Source organism: Melopsittacus undulatus, chromosome 8 (assembly GCF_012275295.1).
Source record: "Melopsittacus undulatus isolate bMelUnd1 chromosome 8, bMelUnd1.mat.Z, whole genome shotgun sequence".
Lineage (NCBI taxonomy): Eukaryota > Metazoa > Chordata > Aves > Psittaciformes > Psittaculidae > Melopsittacus > Melopsittacus undulatus.
Window position 1 is genome coordinate 19,316,225 of NC_047534.1, and position 27,872 is coordinate 19,344,096.

The 27,872-nt window shown below is 43.9% G+C and overlaps 1 protein-coding gene across 1 annotated transcript; it reads left to right on the forward strand.

Annotated features, from left to right (window-relative positions):
• Window positions 1-22,514: 22,514 nt before the first annotated feature.
• RASSF10 (Ras association domain family member 10) lies at window positions 22,515-26,035 on the forward strand. The gene has a single exon (XM_005140556.3). The coding sequence runs from the start codon at window positions 23,023-23,025 to the stop codon at window positions 24,370-24,372; it is 1,350 nt and encodes a 449-aa protein (XP_005140613.2). The 5' UTR covers window positions 22,515-23,022; the 3' UTR covers window positions 24,373-26,035.
• The last annotated feature ends 1,837 nt before the right edge of the window (window positions 26,036-27,872 follow it).

Below are 27,872 nucleotides of genomic sequence, written 5' to 3' on the forward strand. Positions count from 1 at the left end.
CAACACCTACATACAGATATGCCTAATGTTAGAAACAATGAGTTAAGAATTTACTTCACTAAGCTCTCCAAATGCCTGAGGTCTGTCCTCCCACTGTCTATGCACACAGGAATCAATCAAATTTGGAACAGAAACCCTACTAAAATACCATCAAAAGCCTGTACAAAACTATATTCAGTCCTGTGTGTCTCTGGGGCTGCTCCTGTTACTGCCCACTCAGACCTCTCCAGCAACAGACTAAAGCAGATTGATTTCATATGTCTGCTTAGGTGCAATTAAATCTTTGGATTTGGGCCTTGTGGTTAAAATACTGTGTCCCCTCCGCAAACTGTGTGTGGGAGTCCATAAAGAGCAAGGTTAAAAGGACATTCTTGCTTTCTAGCCCTGAGATGCTGCAGGTTTTCAGTGGGCGATATCCTCTGACATGCTGCAGCCTGCCTATCCACCTCAGAGTCTTTGTTTCTAAACTGGAAATGATTCCTGCTTGTTGAGTGGGGGTGTTGAAAGAATGTATTAGCTAGACATTGCTCTGTTCCTGGAATTAATAGTAAAAAATATGTCAGAAGGAGTTCTGACTAGTGACTCTGATGGAGTGCTTTTTTTCTCTGAGGTAGTGACAATGACCCTCAATAGCATGAAGCAGTGAGCATGACATGCCTACTTCTGTACTCTGGACCTTCAGTTTAAAATGACTGTATGGTTTCCTGGACATCTCATATGATACTGCATTTTCTTATTCTAATGTGAAATACTGAATCTGACCTTCAAATGTCAAACTGAACAGAGTTTTTCTTTTTCATAGCAACTGCCTGCTTTTCTGGATGTCCAGTTTCCTGCCATGCCAGGCACCTGGCTAAGAGGACACTGCAAACACACATACATGGAGAGATAAAGCACAAAGACTGGTCAGATGAGGTCTGTCTTGGGATTCTGGCTCATTTGAACAGCCCCACACAGGTGACCTGTTCATTTGCCTAGCTGGGACTGTACAGGTGCTTAATCCAGAGCTTCCAAAAACTTTAAAGTCAGCATGCCTGAGGTGTTACAGAGAAAAATTAATACTAGGTGTTGGAAAATTACTTTTACTGGTTGAGTCCAAGTGTTGCAAACAGGAGATTTCATTCTAAAAGAAGCAGTGAAGTTGGCAATGACTTGGGGTGTGATGGACAGTTAGTTAAATACGAACTGTTACAGTAGGGCAAAAGAGTGAATGGACATTGAAATGGAGGAACCTTGCCTAGAAGTACATTATTACTACATTTAGCACAGCAACTATATGGTGCCTAGTTCCAGTGCTAGGAAGTGAAGAAAGATCAGCCAATACACTGAAGACAGTGGAGAGCTGTGAGAATGATAAAAAGGGATAAGAAAAAATGCTTTAGTTTCTCATGTGACAATAGTAAGAAATAGAGATTTAATGACAAGAAGCAAAACCCTACAATATTCACAATAGAAATATGTTACATTTTTCGAAAGAAAGCATAAACTTTTGGAAAAGCATACCAAGCTTTATCACAGATTTTCCCTCATTACAAATTTTAAATTCAAAATTGTTTGCATTTTCCAAAAGAGTTGCTCTACTTCAGATAAATTAAGATACTGACGTATGATGTTCTGCTTAAATGGGAAGCTAAAAATCTATGGCTAGAATTGTTTCTGGGTCTGGTCTACAAACAAAGCATTTTTCATAACTTTGGTTGGGTTTGAACCCTCTTTTTCTAATTGCACTTTGTTTTTCAGATGTAAACAAGTTGAATTTCCAAATTTACAGCTGAAACCATTTAGATTTTGCTAAGAAAGAAAGAAAGAAAGAAAGAAAGAAAGAAAGAAAGAAAGAAAGAAAGAAAGAAAGAAAGAAAGAAAGAAAGAAAGAAAGAAAGAAAGAAAGAAAAAAAAGAAAGAAAGAAAGAAAGAAAGAAGTAACTCCATCAGGTTGTCAAGAGAAGGGGAAGAAAGATGATTTGCCCAGATAATCTGGAATGTCAACTGACTGCTGGACCTCAGGAGAGCACAGCTGGAGCACAACTGCCACTGCTGAGTTTGACTCCTTTCTAGCAGGAAAAGCTACACTCTGCTACTGGCTTTTGCAATAAGACTTACATGAAGACCAGCTAACCACCACTCATTGCTGTCCTGAGGGTATGAACATCACCCTACTGTCAAACACCTGGTCTAGAGGAAGGTGTCCCTGCCTGTGGCAGGGGACTGGAACTGGATGAGCTTTAAGGTCCTTTCCAATCTAAACCAGTCTCTGATTCACTTACCATACTGGCACCACATGGCAGGCAAGTGGTGAGGCTGTCTTATTTATTTCAGTCTTGACACTGAGTTACCTTTGGCCTCACACGGTACAGGTGATAGCCATAATATAGCAGCGAGCTGCTCACATTTTACACACCCAAATGCTTCCTTGTGTACAGGAAGTGTCATGAAAGAATATCAGTACTGAGCTTGAAATTGGGATTTTCAAAGGATTTTTAGGCAGAACTGGTTAAGAATATTTTATTCTAAGACAAATGTTGGCACCATGAAAAAGTTAGCTTGTTTGACCTTGGTGAGAAGAAACAAAAAAAGAATTCTGAAATATTCCAGTTAGGAAACATTTCCATCCCATCTCATAGCAATTGTGCTCCCACTCCCTTCCCTACCCTGCACTACCCAGGTGCTTGCTCACACACAGAAGCAGTTGCATCATATGACATACTGTTGTTGATGTCATCTTACAGAGAAAGCAGGAAACAGGAATCCCCAGCTCCAGCTCTGATAAGTTATAATGTCAGAAAAAACACATAGAAAATATTTTTCCTTCAGATTACCTCTTTTATGACAAAACTGAGCTTTTTTTTTTTTTTTTTTAAGAAAGAAAAGCTATTGTTCTGCAAGGTTAATCTACCAATGACAAATTTCTACTTAGAAAAGCAAATTCTACATTGATCTGCGGTAGGATCAATTCAGCCACCAAGAAACTGTATCTGTCCCTGAAGACACAACCTGAGCTATTCACTTGCATGGAATTATGATTGTCTGCATGAAGGCAGAATTTGGTTCCTAAGGTAACATTTCACTGCATTAGGATTTTTAAATGTAAAATAAAGCCTAACCTAATTCCACTTTCTATAGTATAATTTACTCAGTGTGATCAAATACATGTTGAATAATAAAAATACACACACACTACATATTCATTTCTTAGTATCCTGCTATGTTCTGCATGCTGGTATTGTTATTTAGTGTGATGTCTGTATTTAATGTGAGCCTGTGAACAAGCACTGCACTATGACCAAAGATACCCAGCTGGTACCTGGAGGCTGCACCCACACTCGTCCTCCTGCTGCTCATAATGCTGCTCACTACTATCTGAATTGAAATCAAAGATGGAACTGCTTTGAAAGGGGAAGTTCTGCCTTTGTACTACCTAATGCAGGCAACTGAAGATATGATACACATATTTCATACAGGTGTATTGAATATGGGATAGAAAATAATCAAAGTCTTCCCAAAACAAATACCCTACTAAATCAAATTACTCAATCTGACAGAAGACAGACTTTTACAAGATAATTCCATGTATTTTCTTGACTCATATGTTTTTTAACATTTTAAAGTACACACATTTCTAAATGGCAGCTACAACTTCCAAAAACTCATACTGAAATCTCTTACTGCTTTGTCATTACAGAAAGAGAACCAGCTCTCAAGGGCTGTGTCACCTTAATCTAGAGACACCAAGCCAAGGAAATTTATACTCAGTCTTGTAACTGTGCCTTGGATAAAAAGGTGGGTGGCTTTTTTGGCAGAGCAGATTGGTAAACCTGTGACACAACTATTTTGACTGTTTAGTCACTCCAACTCCAATTCTAGTGAAGGGTTTAGAGGTTGGTCTGTGTGTCTTGCTGGGTGCAGAGAAGAAGGGGTTGGGAATAGGAGAAAAATAATTAGATTGCTTACCAGTAATAGGAAATAATTAGTTAATATTTATAAAGTGCTTTGAGACGAAAAGCGGTACACAAACCTAAATACTATTAAATAATTGAAGCTCTGTAAGTGGGGGATCATGGAATAACAGCAGGGATTTTTGTTGTCTGTGTCTGTTAAGCTTGTTTTGCATATATCTGGCCATTTGTGAAACAGACATGAAAAAACATCTAACAGAGTAGCCAAGAAAACCAGTGAATCAGAACTGCTGATAAGACTGTAGGCACAACAGCATGGGGACTCTGCCTCAAGCACAAAGCTCTTTCAGGTCAAATATACTGTAAAATACATAGGAAATAAACACTCATGCACCAGGGGATGGAAATCTGATGTTACATTCATGTAGGTTCCTAAATATTCCAGCAGCCCTGAAGTACTCACTGGAATATTCACTACAGAAATTACTGACACTGCAGTATGTGCCACAGAGGAATCATAGAATCATACAACAGTTAGGGTTGGAAAGGACCTTAAGATCATCCAGTTCCAACCTCCTCTGCCATGGGCAGGGACACCTCACACTAAACCATGTCACCCAAGGCTTCATCCAACCTGGCCTTGAACACCACCAGGGATGGAGCATTCACAACCTCCCTGGGCAACCCAATCCAGTGCCTCACCACCCTTACAGTAAAGAACTTCTTCCTTATATCCAATCAAAACATCCCGTTACCCCTTGTCCTGTCACTACAGTCTCTAATGGAGAGTCCCTCCCCAGCAAGAATAATAAATAATAAAGCAAGTACACCATCAGCACTCCTCACAATTACTTCAGGCACCTGTAAAATACCAACAATACCTAGTGCCAAAATTTACAAATCATCTAGCAAAGACTGCAGCTCTGAGCCATAGACAGTGTGCACTTGTTGCACAAAATTCTCTTCTATTGGATTGCAGATTTCGTGGATGCAAACAGCACAATAGGCTTTTGCTTTAGAGATTTTATTAAGGCATTTGCTTCAGCAGCTCCCTGTCATACTTCAACTGCCTCAGATATAAGCAGTCACAGGATGGAAAATTGGCAGAAGGTATATAAACAAAGGGTAACAATCCGCAGCAAAGCATTAGAGGAGGTGAGGGACTAATGGAGCACCACAGGGACTGATAGAACCTGTCTTATTTAGACAACCTAAATAAAATGAATAGAAGTACAAAGCAGTAAACAGGCCAGTTAAATGAAGGAGCACTCCCTAACTATGTTGAGTACTACACCTAAATAGTGACCACTAAATCTGCTCAGTTCTGTGTTTCTCCACAACAACATATGAAATATGAGAAGTAACTTTTATTTGGCAGTGAGTCCACTGGCAACTATTACATACTGCCACAAAATAAGGCAGATTTAGAGGTAAAGTCTCTGTGCCTGAAGGAAATAATATACACAATAAATAATGAATGTAAGAGGAAAATACCAGTATGTGGGAGGGGGTGCTAGAGAACACACAGTAAGACACTTGATACATCTTTGCAGGTCTCAATACATGTTTTCTGAGTTAAGAGCCTACGTATTTGGAAATTCGCATTGGATTTGAAGAAGGAGTAAGGAATGATGGAAAACCTTACCTGCTCATAACAAAAGAAAGATTTTTTCTAATGCTTCTCCATTAAACATTTCTAAAAGCATCCTAAGAGCACTTTGCTGTACCCAACTTTAAAAAAGATATACAGCATTAAGGAAGTAATCTTAAAACTTCCTTTGAATCTTATATAGGACTCCCCAGGGACACTGAACTTGGAGCTACATAAAAATGATTGCCCCTATGCTAGATATCAGACAGGCTAAGAAGTATGAATAATAGTGTTCTTTGACATTCTGATGTTAGAGCTGTTGATTACTACTGTAGCTAAAGCCCGTCTCTGGCCTTAATAAGCTACTACAGTGTATATTTAATGATTATAGAATCATTTAGGTTGGAACAGACCTTTAAGATCATTGAGTCCAACTGTTCACCTAACACTGCCAAGTCCATCACTAAACTATGCCCCACCCAGCAGTCGTGATCCTGCCCCTCTACTCTACTCTTGTGAGACCTCACTTGGAGTATTGTGTGCAGTTCTGGTGTCCTCAACATAAAAACGACATGGAACTGTTAGAACAAGTCCAGAGGAGGCCACGAGGATGATCAGGAACTGGAGCACCTCCTGTATGGAGATAGGCTGAGAAAGTTGGGGCTGTTCAGCCTGGAGAAGAGAAGGCTGCGTGGAGACCTCATAGCAGCCTTCCAGTATCTGCAGGGGGCCTACAGGGATGCTGGGGAGGGACTCTTCATTAGGGACTGTAGTGAAAGGACAAGGGGTAACAGGTTCAAACTTAAACCGGGGAATTTCAGGTTAAATACAAGGATGATGATCCTTACTGTGAGGATGGTGAGGCACTGGAACAGGTTGGCTAAATAAGTGATAAATGCTCCATTCCTGGCAGTGTTTGAAGCTGGGCTTGGAGCAGGGCTTGGAGAAACCTGGTATAATATGCCCATGGCAGAGGATTGGAACTGCATGATTTGGAACCTTTCCGGCCCAAACCATTCTGTGATTCTATGATTTTAACGAGGAGATGGACCGCTGGCTATCCGAGTGAGAGCGAGAGGCATGCAGAAGCCCTGGCGAAGTTCAAGGCTCGTTCCTTCGCACTTGAGCCGCCACGGCCTTCCCGGCTGGAGCCCGGATCCTGACCAGCGCAAAATCCGCGCCGAGCTGCCGCCGCACCGGCCCTCGGGCGACCACAACACCCCCAACGGCTCTCGGCCGCCGCTGCGCCGGCAGGGGGCGGCAGAGACCGCGGAGCTGCCCTCGGCTAGTCACCAGCACCGCTGCGAGCCCGCAGGCGCGGGGAGGCAGCGGCAGCCGTCCCACACAGCCGCCGGCAGGGACGGGTTAAGCCCCTCGGCACTCGCTGGAGTCAGGGAGGTTACAGACTGCTGTCGTGACAGACCCCTGTCGGAGACGGGAGAGTGAGTACAGACCAGAGGTACAGCGGGTGCGAGTCCCGCAGTAAGCACACAGCCGAGGCACTGCGGCTCTCCCGGAGCGCTGGCAGCCGCAGGCAGATGGGTCGGTGACCGCATAGAGACTGGCAGGTAACTGCAGGCCGAACACACAAAATGTAAACGTAGGGCCGTGGTACTGCGTGCTCCCGCCCACCTACAGCCGGGAGGTGACCACAGGACGGTGACCACATAGCTTCGTGAAGCATCACGTCGCATGTCTCCTGGGAAGGCAGTTCCCACACACCTCTTCAAGGAATACGTTTCACTAAGTTAGCAAAAGAACTCACTAGTCCCTTCTGGGTAGTGGTGTTAACCGTGGCTGGAGAACAGCAGCAACCAGAGCTGGTGCCTACTGCTGTGGGGAGAAGGCACGCTAATGCCACTCAGAGAGTGTGAAGAGCCAGCCCCAGGCCGGGCTGGGACACAACCAGGAAATCAGTGGGAGTAAGGTACATTCAGAGCCATCCCAGTATATGCAATTCAAAACATTTAATATACTTTGAAACACAGGCCTCAGAACTGATGTGTTAATTGCATAGTTGCAGGAGGATTACAGATCGGATCCAACCACCACCAGACTCCCACTGACTGCTCTGAGCTTTGAAGCAGATATGGCAAGAGGTTGGTATCACCTGTAAGTCATGAAGGGTCATCGTTCTCTCAGACACCATGTGAACTTGTTTTGACATCTGAAATGGAGCAGGCCATGGCCTATTTTTAACCCATATTAAGCTAATGAGGAATTAAAAAAAAAAAAAAGGCAACAGAAGGTGTACTGGTGTATTGCAAAAGGAGCTGAACAATGCAAAGCAATCACAGAATCATAGAATGGTTTATGTTGGAAGGGACCCTAAAGCTCATCCAGTCCCAGCACCCTGCTGTGGGCAGGGATAACTTCCACTAGACCAGGCTGCTCCCAGACCTCTCCAATCTGGCCTTGAACACTGCCAGGGATGGGGCAGCCACAGCTTCTCTGGGCACCCTGTGCCAGGGCCTCAGCACCCATGGGTGAAGAACTTCTGCTTAATATCTCATCTAAATCTCCCCTCTGTCAGGTTACAGCCATTCCCTCCTGTCCTGTCACTACAGACCCTTTTCAAAAGCCCCTCTCCAGCTTTCTTGTCAGCCCCTTTAAGCACTGGAAGCTGCTCTAAGGTCTCCTCAGAGCCTTCTCTTCTCCAGGCTGAACAACCCCAACTCTCTTAGCCTGTCTTCATAAGGTAAGGTGGGATGAAGGTACCAGATCAAATAGAGTGGAACAACGGAAGGGGGAAATCCTTCCTCCTAATACCTGTTAGGAAGGAGATCCTATTACTTCACTGTGGGCCTAAATCTTAGCCCAACCAGTGTGATCATCTGTTCAAATTAGAAGTTCTAATGATGGAAAAGACTCACAGAAAAAAAATACTTCTATACAAAGCAGAGTGGTAACAGAGGTACGGATAGAACATGAAATAGGAAAATCAGCAGTGGACTTTTCTTTCCATGAGGGAGGACTGGTAAGTTGCATTTTCACATTTTATCACTAAAGATGTATTTGGGCAGATCCAACTGGGAAGAGCAAGTAAGTCATGCAAGACTAGTTAAACAACAGTGCATGCATTCAGCAAAAGATCATAATATGAATTCTCAAGGAGTAGTGTTAGCAATATCCTTTTCTCCCAATTTTTTTCCTTCTCCTATGTGGACCTTTCATTTTTCTCTTTGTTGTGGTTTAACCAGAACACTCTTACAATTACTCCAAAACCACAGCAACAGTGTCACATTGTGCTGAGCAGACAGCAAACCGTTAATTCCCTGAATAGCCATCTCTTTCACGCACACAACTCCTCTAAGCTCTGTCACATTGCTGTAGGTGCAGCCAAATCTCTGACCTCAGCCTCTCCTGCTGTATCATGAGACAACCCTGGAGCAGAGCACATTGCTGAGTACAGACAGGTAAGGAAAGCAGAGGAAGTTTCTCAGAACAGAAGAATAAAGGCGGAACAGCAAACACACTCTGTGCCCCACTTGAGCGCTGTTGCTCCTTGCTATTCTACCTCTACAGAGGTTTTCACCAAGTTAATGAAATCAAAAAGGACTTGAAATTACAGAACTTTAAGAATGGCCATATTCCTACAGACTTACACTACAGAGAACAAATGAGATCCTAAGTACCAAGTATCAGTAAGGTGTTAGCTAAAAGGTATGACTACCTAAAAAGTTCTCAGGCACTTGAGCTCCAAAAATGCACTAAATTAGCACAGAAAAACAGGGTTTCAAATACAAAATTGCAGTTATTAGGTCTACATATACATCAGCTCAAGACACTCGCCCTTGAGACTGCAAAAACAGAGTAGCAGTCACCACAAAAAAAGGTGGTTTTGCTCAGTTACTTCTGACGAGAAGTAGCAATAACAGAAAAACACATAATGACATGTTTTAGTCCAGTGATCTGCTGGTGGGCCATACTTTTTAGAGATACAAATACAGCTGCTACTCCATGACTGCCCCATCACATACCCTCTACTTTCCACCACTTACGGGTGTTGCTCCCTGTGCACTACCTTCCCCTGTTTTCTTTCTTCTTACTTTATGATACTTACCCAGATCCTTATGCTCCTCACTTCACCTAATATTCCAAGCCAGGAATCTTTCCTCCCAAAATTCATACTGCCCACTTTTTCTTCTCCCAAATAACCTGGCCCACTCAATCTCTACATTCTCACCTGGAAATGTAGATCCTAGTGTTGTCTTGGATGCTGCAGACCACAGAAGCTGTGAACTGCTGCTACATATGGGCACAAATCGGTGCATGTCAGCTGCTCTCCATTAACAGGAGGTGGCTAACCTTTCTGTGAAAGAGGTATAACACACAAGAGGTATAAGAGGTGCACAACACACCATGTGGTGCAGCTGGTCTTACAGTTTATCATAGCTGCAATTTTACCTGTTTCCAGTTTATATAAAATGCTGAAGAAACCTCATTTCTTAGCACAACTAAAACTGTAAGAAGCAATATCATACATGCATACTTGTGACACACTTTTCACCTTCTGACTACAGCCTATCAAACCTATCTGTGGGACTTACTCAAGCATTCTCCAGCCCACTGGGAAATGGGAAACATGCACCAGACCAAACACATGGTTACAAGACCAGCTCTTTGGCAGGAAAATGCTGCAGTCATGGGCAGGATTTTGGGGATCTTGGGCATCTTCTCTCTCAACTAGTGAAACATTGGTGAAGGAGAAAAGACTGAGGAGGTTCCTGGGTTTGGATTTGCTTCTAGTCTCCAGTATGTCCCTCAATCATTTGGAGATAGTCATTAAATCAGCATCAACTTTCCAGTTCCTGCATTCTGTAAATCCGCCAGAACTCCCCTTGACCTTGGTGGGAGGTTCGCATGATTAAAGCCAGCAGAAGAGAGACAGGAATGAAAAATCACATATAGGAGCCTTACTCTTTTTTAAGAAAAAAAAAAGTATTTCTAGCTATGAGAAATCTTTTCTGCTCCTAAGGGCAAACTTTGAAAGTGAAATAACTGTTACATGCGTATTTCCTATTATTTGTTAACAGGTTTCACACAAATAACTTGCTCAAATCACTTTGAAACATTTCCTTTAATATATGAACACAGGAGATAGATTAAAAGCATGCAAACCTCCTACTGAATGCCAGAGGCTCTGGAACACTGAACTTAGCACTGTGTAAAATTATCTCTCTTCAAAAGAATTTTCTACTGAACAGATTGAAAAGGAAAAGAGAGGCAGGAGCCAAATAATGCTAGAGAGAATCCAAATCAATTCATTACACATTCATATTGATCATGCTCTTACCACCCTCCACTAATCAAACAAACTCAGGTTTCAAACACAGCCAGCCACACCTGGCTATGAAAGATGCTCCAGTGTTGTGGAAATGGGCCACTAAAGGGCAACAGGTGCCAAAGGAATAGCTGTGGGAGTCACTGCCTCAATGATCGTGGCCTGCACCTGCTCCTTAGGGCCTGTAGTGGTGCAGCAAGGGCAGCAGTAGGGAAGGTGACAGCACCTCCAGCTTCAGGGCACAAATCTAATCTCCTCTGTTACCTGGGCTAGGGCTGCTAGCCCAACACCCCTCAACTCAGGCAAGTCCACCACCAAGAAGATGGCTTTCAAAGGCACAAGTGAGACTTGGGTATGCAGAGCTGGTGCATTTTTCAAACTTGCCTGGTCTATTCCTGCATTCTTGCTCTCTCTGTAAGAAGTGTAGTTGCTCTCTTTCCCCAGCACACCTTTAGCTAGTTCCAGTCCTACAGGGTGTACATCTCTAACTATGCAGTAACCAGCCTGACAAGACCTTGGCCCTGGCTGTGACCTTTCTAGAGCTGTATTTACCTGAAGACCTTCAACCCACCATTTGGAAACCATGATTAGTCCTACAAATAGGAAAAACTGTGTATAACAGAAAGTTTGAGGAAATTACTCAACAAATTCTGCACTTGGTTTCATTTAAATCCTTGGATTAAGTTTTCACACAAATCCACTCTCATTAAAGATGGTGACAGCTTTGTAGGTATCTAGACATTCCTGTGGTACTGATCATTGTGTTATACCAGCGTACAGAGCTGCAGGTAGGCTCCACTTCTCAGGATTTAGTCTGATGTATTTTAAGAACCGCACTGTCAAACATGCTGATATAGGATTTCAGCTTCCTTTCAACTTCTAGCCAAAAGGCTTCATATCACTAACTTGGACTGCAGAATGAGTAAGCATGTATTCTAATAAGGGAAAGATGAGACCTGGATTTCTCCTAGGCTATGAAGATTAGAGGATTGTGCCATATTGTTCTGAGCATCTCCAGCTATCCTTGAAGCCTGTGGCAGCAACCCAAGATTTCTTTGGATCAAGCCTTCACTCATTCAGAAGGTAATTCTCCTGGGATTTTCAATACTGTCAGAGCCTTCCCTTCCTGTTCTTTATCTCTTTTTTTTTTTTATTTCTTAAAAACCAAATCACAGCAATGAGTTCATTTTCTTTTTCTTTTCTTTTTTTTTAATTGATTTGTTTGCTTTGTTATTTTATATAGCACCTTTCATAGTCCACGGTAGGAGTGGTTCAGTGGAGCTAGAACATGCATAGCAGTGGCCAAGAAGCATGTTAGGAGACTGGATACCCAAAGCACAGAGCTATAAGCAGGAAGCAACCTGACAAGTCTGAGGCTGTCTATGAGTAGCACATTAAATACTGACAAGTTCCTTAGGAAAAACAGACTTCAAGCTGTCAAGAGTGCTGAAACTCTAGGATGGAGAAGAGTCACTTAACTTTTAATGTTCAAAGGTTGTTTTTCCTTCCTCATTTCTATGTTAAGAAACACTGCCAAAACCAGTGACTGATGCTGGTACAAGTAGGACAGAAATGAAACAGAGGAATAAAAGACTGAAAAGAATAGAGAGGACTTGTCATAACAATGTGGGATTTAAAATCTTCCTTTCTTTCAGGTTTTTCTTTCAGTTCAAATAGTACCAGTTTATACAGTGCTTTCTACTTAAAAACAAGTAGCTGACAGTCTTAAGAGTTAAAAGTGCATTTTATCATGATAAATGAAATCAAGTTAATTTTCCTCACTAAAACAAAGTACACAGGATTCAAAGGTTGCATGAATTACTACGACAACAAACTGTAAATAATGCTTCAAAACTTCAAAAAGTTGTCTGGATCAAATCTTAGGCTGACGTAAGTCATCATAGCTTTAAGACATTAATTATCTTTAAGCTACTAAAAAACTGATTTATGGTGAATATTCCTAGTAGAAGTAACAGACTCATTTGTTTGCTGCATATAAAAACTACTCAAATTAACTATATTTATTATTACATGTACTAATTAGTGATACATAAGTCTCAAGCACTCCCTACATGTAAAATATATATGCTCCATTACAACAGCAGCCTTTTCAGCTGGTAAACAATAAATCATTAAAAAATTATGACTCTTCAGTCATTAATGGCTGGTCAACAGGAAACACTATAAACATGGCCTGCTGGTGTTATTTTTTCCAACTGAATAGTCAGCTTTTGACAACTGACTTTACGAGCACACAGTGCAAATGCATGCAAAGCATCCAGAGTGATCAACTGCCGGGAGAATCTACATCCGCCTCAAAAGCCCCACGAGACTCCCTGAGAACCGTTTATAAAGCAAAGGACAAGACTGGAGGCTTTTTACAATAACAAGAGAATTACAATGCAGTGGCCCACTGCAGCACAAGGAGCTGATGATGGATAGACTATCATTCTTTCCTGAATGACAAGTAAATGAGGCAGATACAATCTCACTTTTACCACAGTTGTCAATTTGGAGGGTAACCTGAAAAATCTCTTGTGCGAAAAGCACAGCCTTATTCAGAAGGGCAGGCACATTAACAATCAGTCTTTCCACTTGATGCGTGGGATACCTGCACAGTTTTGCAAGGATTTAGGCCTTCTAAAAACTTGGTTGTCACTACACAGACACAGGCTCTAGATAGGGTCCCCCATTTCTGCCAGGATCATTCACTGTTTTAACAGTGCTGTGTCAATTTTTGTTTTTATCAGCCTTGCTGTCACTTCCTTTAAAACGAAACTCCAGAAACTGACGTATCTGACTGATTTTCTTGACATTGCCTGAATTTCTCTTTTCTTATTTTCCTTGCACTGCACTTGCTGTCATCTTTCCATAGCTTTCACTATGATTTAATACTTACAGCTTAGCTAGGGATCACGCTAACCTATTAAGCTGAGGGAAAAGATAAAGCAAAAACTTTTTTTCCTCTTTTTTTTTTTTTTAAATAGCTGTGTAACAAGCACTGAACAATTCAGGTGTCTCCTACAGTGTCATTTTTCAGACCTCTGCTGGGCCATACTGAGGGAAAGCAAGCATGTCCTTAGATCACACCACCTTGCTGGGACTCTCAGGAAACCCATGTTTCAAAGAATAACACACTCTCTTTCCCTACTGCATACACCCAACTGCAGAGATTTTTCCATATTACTTCAACCTAGCTTCCTTTCTCACATTGTGTACTACCACTCCATTTTTTTCCACCAGCTTGAAAGTTGCATCTCATTTTACTTTATGTCCATGGAACCCATCCAGGACATATCTGCTCAAGGGAAAGAACAGCATCATTGAAATCATCTTGTTTTCTAAAGACTTCTGGCCTCTGGACCTAATCCAGTGGCTACAGTTAGTATCAGAATAGGGTCAAGGGCCACATGAATATTCACAGTCTATATCTAGCTTCATATTTTCTTTAGTCCTTTGCAGGATTTTTTGTTGAAATAATTTGTAAAGCATACTTATTTATTCATCTACGAATTTTATTTATTCACTTGAACTATTCACAAAGGCTTGGATCAAATTAGGCTAATATTATGGTGGTTTACCAAAAATATGGGGAAAATGTTTAGAAATGGGCCAAAAGATGCAAATATCTTGAGGTAATAATACAAAAGTTCAGAAGAAAGGCTTTGGGAATGTTTCCTGCAAAAGATCACAACTGGACAGAATGAGGCTGGAGAATACAATAATCTTACAGTCTTAATTCAGTAAGGAGGATTTCATTATACATGAAAAGTAGATTACACTTCTTACATGCGGATTCATAACTACATATTTAAACATTTATGTAAATACAATATACGCTATAAAGGCTGAAATCAACTATTGATCCTACAAACAGAACAGGTAAAAAGTTCTGTTCTGCATGTTAAGTGCATTTATAGGACAGACCTCAAAATCAAATAATTTCATGGTAATATTGAAAATACTTACAGTTCTGTTCATTCCAACACTAAGAATTCATTTGTTCTCATTCTAGTCTGTCAAACTATCTTACTGCAATAAGACATTTCAATTTTATCATGTCTCTTTTCAGGGTGGCTTCTGATACTTTTAAGAAAGCTCCCTGTAAATGAATTTCGTTGGAGAAAAGGATATCACTACATCTAAACACAAAAGACATCTATACACAATATACGGACAATGTCTATATTTGCACACAAAACTTTTGATTCTCACAAATTTCTGAGTGAATGTATTTGTAGGGTGGTAGAATGAGAATACAACTTCATAGTCAGAGGCAAGAGTATACGTCACTAACTGTTCTCCAGCTCAGATCATTTATAATTAAATTCAACAGCTCTCTTTGTACCTGCAAGAACTGCCTTACAGAAACGTAGTGCATACAGTATACCTGTGAGCACATGCGAGTCAGACATGCTTGCCAAAATCAAATGCCAAGGTTAATCTTTTTCTTCATGGCATTTACATTGAGGAACCACATCACTCTCACTGCCAGCATGAAAACAGATGTTTTCTTCATGCCTATCAGCACTCTAGAGCCAACCTCACACTGAAACCTGTCAAGAGTTTTGTCACTGATCCCAGCAGAGAGCAGCTCCTCTATTGGCCTTCACAGGAAAAACTACAGGGGAACTTTTCACTAACCATCACCCCCATTGAGATTAGAAAGTCAAAGCTCAAGTCCCTTCCATACATAGAAAAGCGATGTGAAAAACAGGTCATCTGAGTGTCTATATAGGAAACTCTGTGTCATGTGTTATTGAAATCACAGTGATCACTTGCTCAGAAAGAAGGTATATTCTAATGGGTAATCACAAATTTGTGTGTGTGTGTAAACAGCAAAAATATTTTGGCCCTAAAGTAGATAAAAGATTTTCTGATAAATCTTAATATGATAATGACTAACCTAGTACATCTGTTTTGGGCCTAATTGTCAAAACTGAAGAAACAATCACTGTGAGAGCCTCAGACATTTTCTCAAGGGGTAAGAGAACTGTTTAATATAAAAGCAAATAACCTGTAAGTGCTAAATAATTAAAATTGTTCTATTTGCACTAAGGAAAATAGATAATAGAATCACAGGATGGTTTGGGTTGGAAGGGACCTTAAAGCTCATCCAGTTCCAAGCCCCTGCCATGGGCAGGGACAACTTCCACTAGACCAGGTTGCTCCAAGCCCCTTCCAACCTGGCCTTGAACACTGCCAGGGATGGGGCATCCACAGCTTCTCTGTGCAACCCTGTGCCAGTGCTTTACCACCCACAGGGCAAGAACTTCCTAATATCTCATCTCAGTCTCCCCTCTCTCAGTTTAAAGCCATTTCCCCTTGTCCTGTCCCTTGCAGGATTTCTTGTAGGCCCCTTTTAGGTACTAGAAGCTACAAAGGATCTCTCTGGAACCTTCTCTTCTGTGAACAGGAAGACTGATGAAAAAACTACCTGTGCTCCAGAGTACCTTATCACCTCTCGTGGACCTCTGTAATTCTGCTGGATACTCCTCAGTCAGCTCCTGGCTGTCACTGATGCCCACATGAGAAAACATCAGCAGATATGAGCCAGCAGTGTGCACTCGCAGCCTGGAAAGCCAACCGTATCCTGGGCTGCATCAAAAGGAACGTGACCAGCAGGTCAAAGGAGGTGATCCTGCCCCTCTACTCTGCTCTTGTGAGAGCTCACCTGGAGTATTGTGTGCAGTTCTGGTGTCCTCAACATAAAAAGGACATGGAACTGTTAACACAAGTCCAGAGGAGGGCCACAAGGATGATCAGGGGACTGGAGCACCTCCCATATGAAGACAGGCTGAGAAAGTTGGGGCTGTTCAGCCTGGAGAAGAGAAGGCTACGTGGGGACCTCATAGCAGCCTTGCAGTAACTGAAAGGGGGCTATAGGGATACTGGGGATGGACTCTTCATTATGGACTGTAGTGAAAGGACAAGGGGTAATGGGTTAAAACTTAAAGAGGGAAAGTTTAGATTGGATATAAGGAAGAAATTCTTTACTGTGAAGGTAGTGAGACACTGGAATGGGTTGCCCAGGGAAGTTGTGAATGCTTCATCTCTGGTGGTGTTCAAGGCCAGGTTGGACAGAGCCTTGGGTGATATGGTTTAGTGTGAGGTGTTGGAACTGGATGATCTTAAGGTCCTTTCGAACCCTAACTATTCTATGATTCTGTCATTCTATAATAGTCAATGCAGTGTATGAGGCTTGGTAGTCTCTCTGTGACATCCCTGTTATGAGACCCCCTAAGAAGCACACCTCTGAGGAATGGAATGCCACCATAACTAATTCTTCATTCCCTTTATGATCAATGAAGACAAAGTATTCAAACTAAAAGTAAGTTACTGGAGTAGTACTAAGCCATTTTCAAATGTGTTTAACATTTTTTGAGAAGGAAGGTTATAGTCATAATTTTAGCAGGCTAGGGCATCTCCACTGACTTACTCAGAATCAAAGATTTCTGTACCCATTATGCACATTATATGGATTTTTTTTTCTGTTCTGTTCAATTGTTTCTGTTATTTTTTTCATTTACACTAAATAACATTCAGTAATAAAGGAAAAGGGGAAGGGATTCTTTTCCATCCTAACAGTCCCAGGCACATAACAAACAAACAAAACCAAGTTGTTAAAAGCTCAGTTGAAGATGAGAAATCCTAAATCAGTATTAGTACTGATCTCTTCTGTGCCCTTAACCTGCTGCCAGACATTAGCTAAGCCTTCAAGGTAGGGATAGTCTCTTCCAATGCATTTACATAACATCTAGCAAATCAAGACTTCCAGGCTGTTCTGTAATATAAATATGTGTCATCATAATTTTCTTTAATGGTACTCTATAGACATGCCTGCATTTTCAAAGCGCTGCAGAGAGATTTACCTATGCAGCCCATACTGATTTCACTGGAAGACAGTTTCCTCCTGGCATACCTGTTTGTAAATTTGGGGGTGTGCACATTAAAACAGAAGTTGGATTAAGTAGTCAAAGCAGTATAACCCAGCACTGGCACCTATTATTCAAACAGGTGATACCACAGTCTTCCCAAATGGATCACACAAGCATGCAAGTATCACTAGCGATGTGAAGCAAAGAATTATTCCAGATTTCATGTCAATGGGTTGTGTATGTGGCATTTAGAAGCAAGACAGTACAAATCAAATGCAAGATACTGAAGGAAACAGATCAAGAGTTCATAGAGCTTACAGCTTATAGAATCACAGAAGGGTTTGTGTTGAACTAGCTCATCCAGTTCCAACCCTCTGCCATGGGCAGGGACACCTTCCACTAGACCAGATTGCTCAAAGCTCCATCCAACCAGATCTTGAACACTGCCAGGGATGGGGCAGCCACAGCTTCTCTGGGCACCCTGTGCCAGGGCCTCACCACCCTCACAGGGAAGAGCTTCTTCCTAAAATCTCATCTCAATCTCCCCTCTGTCAGGTTAAAGCCATTCCTCCTTGTCCTGTCACTACAGGCCCTTGTCAAAAGCCCCTCTCCAGCTTTCTTGTCAGCTCCTTTAGGCACTGGAAGCTGCTCTAAGTTCTCCTCAGAGCCTTCTCCAGGCTGAACAACCCCAACTCTCTCAGCATGTCTTCATAGGGGAGGTACTCCAGCCCTCTGATCATCTTCATGGCCCTCCAGAAGCAGGTCAAGAGTTCATTACTCTTCTTATAAGTCAGCTTTATCAAAAGTGCCAGCTCCTTCAGTGGTTTTAACAGAAAACCTGAAAGTAAGATGTTTTCTCTCATGCCTAAAGCTGTTCAGATACAAACTGAACAATTTTCTTCCAAATGAAAGTCTAAGCCTACGAACTGTTTTGACTAATGTCTCATTACTCTTACTAACAGACAGATAGTATTTTCAAGTGCTTAATTCTATGCATGTGAACAAGGGATTATTTGGTTATTCACAACTTGATTTGGTTATTCAGCATTATACTTTCAAGAAAAACCAGGTACCAAAGAAAAGCACCCATGAGAGTATGACCTGTGAGCTCAAGTAGCCCTTTCACCATTCATGTATCTGTAAAGGGAAGCAAACATTGCAGATGTCTGCAATATTACCAGTCAAACTGTCCTAGGATTTCACTATGTTTGTTGAAGCAAAATGTTAGTTAGCAACAAGTGACCAGCAGGTAAACCTCACAAAATAAGATTAACAGGAGCAGAGGAAGAGGGGAGAGGAGCAGGGAAAGCAGTGTTGCTGTTCAGCATCACAACAAAGAAGAACTTCTCCAGACAGTGATGGCTCAATAGATTACCAGTTGCAGCCTGCCTTTACTCATCTCACTGAGACGTATTCTTTTGAACTGTAACCTCAGGGAAAATAAATAAATTGTCCTGAGAGTGATCTAAAAAGTAAACACAACTTTACTGTGGAAAAAAAGGGAAAATACCCTGAATCTAAATCCCTATGTCTTTTCCATTTAAGTGCTTTTGAAAAAAATTAATTCTGTGTCTCAAATACTGGTTTCCAAGATTTCTTCCACTTTCCTGATACGTGAATTATGGAAGCAGGAAACACATTTTAGATTTTTTTGGTTTAGTTTCAAAGTATTCAAGGCAAAGTCTTGCTTAATTTTATTTACCAAAATTATCAGGGCCACAATTTCATTCTGGTAGCTTAGCTCAACCCCACCCCCCCACCAAAACTGCAACCAACCAACCAACACCACCAAAAAGACAGACCTCTCACTATCCAATCCTATAATGGGAAATGCTGTGCTTATATTTATTTGCACACATCAATGAAAAGGAAGTTAAAAGAAAGATCTTCATGTGAAATGACTCAATACAGTTTGTTTCCCATCACTCAGCCTTGTAATTCTCCTGCAGTGGGTAGAAATAAGCTCGTGTATACCTGGGCTTGGACTTTTCTGCAAAGCCTAAAACATCAAGCTCATAAATCTTTTGAGGGTTAGGTGGCTGCTAAGGGTATCATCAACTTTGAGGTTTTGCAATTGATAAAAGAAAACAAAGAAATATATGCCATGCAGTAATGTTCTGGAGAGCATTCTGTTAAAGAACTTTGTGCTTCAGAAACAGAGCATGGTGACAGCTGTGCATTGATACAGCAGTATAGAAATAGCCTTTGGATTACAGGAGATAATGTTTATTACAGTTTAAGACTTAAATTGTGCTATATGCTTGCTTCAGAAATTACAGATGACCTCAGGTACTGCTGCTCTGTGGGGAACAGAGTGAAGAGAGGAAAAGCTGTCCTTTCCTCCAATTTGATACTTCAGTGACAGCCTCTCTGCACATCACTGTTGAAGCCTGCAGGTTTGCAGGCACAGTCAACTGAAGGACAAGATTTGACTTCACGAGGAAGATGATGTCAGAAGCAGCCTGTATACCACTGCCTCCTATTCCCTCACCAGAGATATAGAATATATTGCCTGCTGAGTTTGCACTTTCATTTTATCACTGTCTGTAGTTGTTGAATTAATGCATACTTCCTCATCTACCTTTCTCATGGAATAATTAAAAGGAGAAAAGGAGAAGAAGGAGGCAGATCACCAGGCAGTCAAGTTCAGTGACTAATGGCACCAGTGAAGAAATCTGATTTCCTTCATGACACTGCTACTGCCTTACTATGTAACTTTAGGTGAAGCACTTGACTCCTTTATGCCATGGTATTCTTATCTGTAAAAATAAGGCAACATCACTACCTTCCTCTGTAGGATGCTTTAAGATCCTTGGAGAAAAGGCAAATGGTTGTCTTCACTCAGTTACCTTTAGAGATTCAGCATGGCAAGGCCCAAACTTTGCTAATAGGTGCTAATGTGCTTAAGCTCTCAAATTTTTGAAGCTTTGGTAGCAGTTTCCTGAGTTATGCAGACAGCCTGAAAAAAAATCCTGAAGGTTAAACCTGAGCTCTAACAATACTAATTTCTAATGCCAGCTTTTTAACCACAGATTATATACATACTCATCTGATAGGCTTATTCTATCAAAGTCAAGGGTTTGTCTCCTTAATCTTACTCTTACTGCCTCCAACCAAACCGCCAACATCTCCATTCTGTCTCTGACAATCCTGCCTTGGGGGCTCCACTGGGGAGGTAGCGCCAGTTTTCCATGCAGAGATGTGGTCAAGGAAAGATGGCATGATCACCTTCCAATTTCATTGCACAAAACCAGGCTTGGATGCTGGATAGATACAGGCAGTCAGACAAGTTGGAGCAGCTTGACCTGTGGGGAATATAAGATGTGTCTTCACATCACACCCTGCTATTCCTTTATTGTTCTTTGCCAGAACAAAGTAGGTACAGACATTCCCATAGGAAATACATGTAAAATGAGACCAAAACTAAGTGGGAAACGCAAGGAACCACCAGGAAAGGAGACTGACAATTTCTCAGTGCCTCAGTAACCCTTCAGCTGCACCTGATTCTGCAGAAGACAAGCAACGGTCTTTCTTTCGAAGTTTCTGCCAGTCTGATGAGAGCAATAAGTCTTTTCCTACTCTCCTGGAGTTTTTTTAAATCTTGAGCCTTTCAGAGGCAAAGCTGAATCACATGGTCCCATTCCATGTCCCATTCCTGTTCACCACCCTATCATTCTGGGCAGAATGAGCTGTTGGGTTTATCCAGAGTCCTTACGACCCCCTCGACCCCCTTTGATAAAGCCATTTTGTTCTCTTACAGGACTGCCATTGCTGAGCCCATCTTCCTCTGCCCTGGAGGGAACAATGCTTTTTAGGCATAATTGACTCACTGAACAAAAAGCCTGCACACCTCAGGAATAGCTGTTTCCATCAGCAAACACTTCCCTCAATGCAAAGAAAGCATAATGATCTAGCACACATCACGAGAGCAACATGACTTGCCCTGGAAGTGGCAGTGACAGACCTGACCACTGGACAGACAGGACTACACAGCTCTAACGTAAGGCGGCTGCGGTCAAGAAGCAAAGTTCAGCCTGTCACCACCACCCCACTCCTGCATGCCTGTATTGCAACATGCAGTGGCTACCTTTGTTTGAAACCGTTTAACCTGCAACAGCACAGGAAAGGGACACAGCAACAGGCACATGATCCACATGATCTTCACCTCCAGCAATGCAGCATTCAGTGGTCCCCAGCCCACTTCCTCATAGGACAGGTGGCTGAATGGCAAAAACCACTGTCGTAATTAGCTGCCTTACACAGTCAGAGCACAAGAAACGTGGAAGAACTGGCACAGCGGCTGCCCACACTGAGCCTCTGCACTTTAGGGGAGAACACTAGACTGTGCAATTGTTCGCTTACTATTTTGTGTGCCCTGACTTCACCGTTTCCAACAGCAATATTATAGTTGGGCTACAACTCTGTTCTGGCCCATTGACCAGAACACAATCCTTATTCACACAAAAATCCTCTCCATCTAGCACACCAGTTTTATTGGCTCCAACCCACCCCCATTCTCCCCAAGGGATAGATTAGCTGTCAGGTTTTAGAGTTTATCCCCTTTACCCATTATTACTTTTTAGCCATGTAGAAAAGCATGTGAACCATGTTGTACAATCGCACCATGAAAATCTGTGCCACAACTCTGTGCTTTATTACCACTTTTATATCTCCTAATTTTAATCCACACTCGGAAAGCGATCCTGTTCCCATCAAAGTACGCAGCAAGCTCCCATTAAAATCTGGCTCAGCTAGTATTTTAATAACACATAGACATTCCCTTCCTTTGCATATTTCATCTGGGAAGCGCTTTACAAACATGAATTTCCTAATTACAGGCGGGTGATTTACTAAAACTGGAAATTCCTCACTAGCTCTGGCTTTCACTTTGAAGCTCCAGGATTCGTTCCTGTCCCTCGGCGGTTTGGAAGGTCCCTCGACGCCGCTCCTTCGCGGCAGAGGCAGGGCAGAGAAGAAACACAGACGACGGCGAACCCGCCTTGAAGTTTCCGCGCAGGAGGATTCCAGCGCGCACTGCCGGGGCGGCGCTGCCCGAGGTCCGGGACCGCCGCCGGGGCGGGAGCCCACGTGGTAGGAGAGGAAAACCCGGCGGCAGCGGGACACGGCAGAGCGGGGTCTGGAGCCTCGCTCCGCGCCGGGCTCCGCACCGGGCCGGGCCGGTCCCCCACCGGGCAGGAAGGGGTGGAGCGGCCGGCGGAGCGCACGGGCGGGGTGCCGCGGGCGGGGAGACATCCCGGCCATGCTGAAGCCGGGCGGGCGGGCCGTTCCGCGCCTCCGGTGAGCGCTCCCCATGGAGCGGCTGCCCGGCCAACCCTGAGCCGGTGGCCCCGGCCGCCCGGCCGCCCGGCGTCCCCGATGGAGCCCGAGGAGCGGAAGATCTCGGTGTGGATCTGCCAGGAGGAGAAGCTGATCTCCGGGCTCTCCCGGCGGACCACCTGCTCGGACGTGGTACGGGTGCTTCTGGAGGACAGCCACCACCGGCGGCAGCGGCCGGCGCTGCCCGAGCCCGGCGGCGGGATGCTGTCGGGGCCGCCGCACTCCTACTGTATCGTGGAGAAGTGGCGCGGCTTCGAGAGGATCCTGCCCAACAAGACGAAGATCCTGCGGCTCTGGGTGGCGTGGGGGGACGAGCAAGAGAACGTGCGCTTCGTGTTGGTGCGCAGCGAGGCCTCGCTGCCCAACGCGGGACCGCGCAGTGCCGAGGCGCGAGTGGTGCTCAGCAAGGAGCGCCCCGGCCACGGCCTGGGGGCGGCCCGCGCCAGCCTGGCGCTCACGCAGGAGCGGCAGCGGCGAGTGGTGAGGAAAGCTTTCCGCAAGCTGGCCAAGATTAACAAAAAGCGGCAGCAGCCGCTGGCCCGGGAGGCCTCGTCGGCAGAGAGGATGGAGACGCTGGTGCACCTGGTGCTGTCGCAGGACCACACCATCCGGCAGCAGATCCAGCGCCTCCGCGAGCTGGACCGTGAGATCGACAGGTATGAGGCCAAGATCCACCTGGACCGCATGAAGCGGCACGGCGTCAACTACGTGCAGGACACCTACCTGGTTGGGGCCGGCGGCGGGGAGCCGGAGCCGGGCGGGGCGGCACAGCCCGCTGCCGGCCGCCCCGAGGAGGACTACGCCAGGAAGTGCGAGGAGGTGCTGCAACTGCAGGAGCAGCGGGCGCAGCAGGAGGAGCTGCTGGAGCACCTGGCCGCCGAGATCCAGGAGGAGCTCAACGAGCGCTGGATGAAGCGGCGGCGGGAGGAGCTGGAGCTGGCGGCGGGGCCCGGCTTGGATGACACGGACTGCGACACCACGGAGTTGAGCGGCGGCGGCGAGGGCGAGCTGCACCTCGAGCACGAGCGGGTGAAGACCCAGCTGAGCACCAGCCTCTACATCGGCCTCAAGCTGAGCACGGACCTGGAGGCCGTCAAAACCGACCTGGATTACACACAGCGCGCATGGGAGGACAAGGAGCGGGAGCTGCAGCGTTTGCTGGAGACGTTGGGCACCCTCGACGTTGCGGAGGCGCCGGCGGAGCCGCGCGGGGCGGCCGGCGGGGGTCGGCCAGCGGCGGGGGGCAGCGGCACTGCAGCCGGATGGGTTGAGCAGGCGCGGGCGCTGCGCAAGGACCGCGCCGACAACGGCGAGGACTCGGATACGGGGCTGAGCTCCATGCACAGCCAGGACTCCGACTCGCTTCCCGTCTGCGAATCCCTTGTCTAGCGCCCGCTCGCCCGGCGGGGCAGGGGGTGGTGTGAGACGCGGACAGACGGGGCGGGGGGGGGCGAGATAACGCCCGGTGCAGGAGGCACTCACATGAGGAAACGTCTCAATTGTAGTTCTTGAGTTTAAACTTGTTCTAACTAGTCATCCGCGGGCAGCGCTTAGGCTGGCTCTCCAGTACTTTCATCTAAGGAAGAGAAACCCACAGCGTGTTTGTGTTTCATTCACGGCTGGGAATTGCTCCCTCATTAAGTCTTGCCGCCTCCTTTACCTCCGAAGGCTTTACCCTGGGCTTTCTAATCCTGCGGTTCCCCCCCACCCCATCTCCCCCACTGTAGCTTAGGCTACTCCAGGTAAACTCTGTGTAGGTAAAACGCCAGGATGAACACTCCGCAGGGTAAATCCTTTCTCCTTAACAGTTTCTCAGCATTGCAGAATCAGTTGGTGGATTACACCGGCTGTCATGGACAAACACACCCGACTCCTTTACCGACAAAAAGTCATTGAGGCTTACGTTGCTGCTGATGTAAACACTGTGGAGAAAAAGCAGTTTCAAAACTACTGACACTGGGATCTCCCAGGGCACAAGCTTTTGGAAGGTACTGCAGTTGCTTTTGGGAAAAAAAAGTGGTGATAAATAATTTTTTTTAAAAAAAGAACAAACAAAATACAGACTTGTATGTTGTATTTGTTCTGCATAGTGCTTTTTCTTATGCATAGATAAGAGTGCTTTTTTGAAAGGCAGACTAAGAAATCTGTTAGTACCAATGTTCTTTTGACAGTCATTGAAAGCACTTTGCAGCACCTCTGTACACAGCCTTCAACTATGTTTTTTCACTGGGCTAGCTGATACTTGGCTAAGCTTGGTTGTAGATAAACAAAGTATAGAATCAGCTTGAGCTACTGTTTTCAATAATACAGTTCACATCAGGCCAAGAGATACAACGATAAAGGTGTGACTCAAGCTCTACCTGCACTACAGCTTAATCTTTTCAGTTATTCCAGTAAAAAAAAAAACAACCCAGCATCAACTGTAACATGCATTTCACTTAGCTGCCAAATCTTCCTCTTCAGTTTAACTCTTACCAAAAACGTATGTCCTGCTCTTACAATAAGAGACATAAAGGATTCTTGTACTCCAGAATAATTGCAAAAACATTTTAAGCAGTGAGAGACCAGAGAATGTTGAGTCAGGGCTGACTGACAGCATGAACTTTTTGAAACTTCTGAGATTATTTATATAAGGCTATTTATGAAAGTTTTCATTTAATGCTAAAGAAAAAAAAGGGGTACACCAATAGACCAGTTGTTTATTTTTGATAAAACCTTTGAAGCTTCCTCACCCAAAGGCCGGGTTCCACACTTTTGCAGTGTTCTTGCTGGTGGGAATTCTGTTGGACAACAGAAGACTAGACTGGTCTTCAACTGGTCAGTTTGAAAGCAATTGGGGAAATACTGTCTGTGGATTTGCTGAGGCTGAACAATTCCCTATAGGCTATCATTCTTGCTAAATGTTATTCCACCAAATGGGTCTCAGTTATAACAAACTGTGGTTTATTTTGAACACTGATTATATAGTTTTTCATATTTTAGTTGACCTTGGAAAATATTTAAGAACCTATTTTTAGAGCTAATAAAAACAATACTAAAGAAGTGTTCCCAATTGAGTGTGATTAAAAAATAACATATATCAGGTCTGGGATTGTTGTGTTACCTTGTGGTGTCATTCACCCTTTTGCAAAGTGAGTAGAGGGATACACCAAGTCAGATCTCTCCAGTCTGCTTCCTGACAGCACTGTCCCCTCGCTTTCTGGTATGAGGGGCTCCCTCAGGTACAACTAACAGATGTTCTTCAGACCTAGTTGCTGCAGGGGTAGAGTAGTGCCATTTAGAAATGCTGGCACATATCCAGAGTGAGCAATTTCACCGCACTATGCAATTAAACATACTTAGGTAGAAGTAGAGCTGAAGAATAAGTTGAAAGGTTGGGGGGAGTCATGTTGATGCCCTGAATTCTATTAGCCAGTGCAGATGTAATGAGTGGGTGATGCAAGTATCTGTTGATAGCTTCTCCAGTGATTGATGCAAGCAATAAACCCGAAATTGCTTTACGTAAGCTCTCCCATTAGCCACACCAAGCAAATAAAAAGTAAGCACATTATAGAAATTAGCTGCAACAGGCCATACATCATTATACTACTGTTAGAGGCATCAGGTATCTCGTGAAGCATGAGGTGAAGGAAGCCAGAAGATTCAAAGTTGCAAAGGGAAGTCTACCTACTCATTCTCAGCTAGGCAAAGCCTTAGAACAAGAACAAAGCCATTTCTGCTTGTAGTGCACTGTGCAATACCTGCCCTTGGAGTCTCAGAACCCCAGATCTGATGCAGTAGATCATGACCCTGCTGAGCTGCTGGTCCCTGTCCCTTGAGGCCAGGAGTAAGAACACTGCAGGTGGTACTACAGTTTCAAGGTTTTGGTGGGAGCTGCAGTGACTTCCCACAAGGACATATTTAGATGTTTTTCTATAGTGTGCAGGTGAAATTTGGTATATTTATTTGATATTTAAACAGTTACAAATGCAGTTTGCAAGGGGCTCAGGTTTTGTTCCTGCATGCCAACTGAAGTCAAACATCTTCACAAATCCCTCTCTCTCAAACCGTTATTAAAACTTTAGTATACAAGAGGAAATCACTGTTTGCATTGGGCCAGGTACTTCTCCCTTCCCATCCGCTTCTGGACTTGCATATCCTCGCTTAGATAATAGACAAGCCACAGGATGCTTGGCTTTGATGGAGAATTGTCTCCGGGGTTTTGCCAGGCACATAGCCAAGGGTTAGGAAAGTCCGTTCAGAATCACAGGTAGAAGGGCAGGATTTTTATCTCCTTTCTGCTTCTGAGAGAATGGAGGAGAGAGCACGACAGAAGTCTACCTTCTGGCACCACTGAGAGAGGTCAAAGCTCCAACCTACACCTGCTTTCTTTATTTTGTACCATTCTATCTTCCAAAGTTAAGTCCAGTCTAATCTTTCATTCTAAGACCAGACAAGCAGATACAGATTGCCATGGATTAAGAAACTACCAGCATTTTGAACTATTTAAGATAAATCTGTGCCCCATTTATTCAACACCCTACCTGCTTCTGAAAAGAATCGTCAATGACTGAAGCCACCAGGCCTTTCTCAGACACAATATCTACAGAAATCAAAGGAGTTTTGTCTGGGAAAAATAAGCAGAGTAGAATCAGGCCTTAGTTTTAGGCACCCTTTTAAACAAGTATTATCAAGCAATATTGCACAAATCCTACCTGTTTGCCGCCCTTGGCCACAATTTTTCTGACCCTATATGACACTTTCTTTTGTGCCTATAAAGAGTTTGTGAGACCAGACAGTGAACCAGATCAGAAAAAATTGATGAGCTTTAATTCAGGCAAGTCGCTGATATAGCTCAACATAGTCACATAAATGCTTCTGCCAATGGCAAGGTACAGTGCCAAAAGTGA

Coding starts and splice junctions, on each gene's coding strand:
- RASSF10 (XM_005140556.3), top strand. CDS start 23,023: ATGGAGCCCGAGGAGCGGAAGATCTCGGTGTGGATCTGCCAGGAGGAG.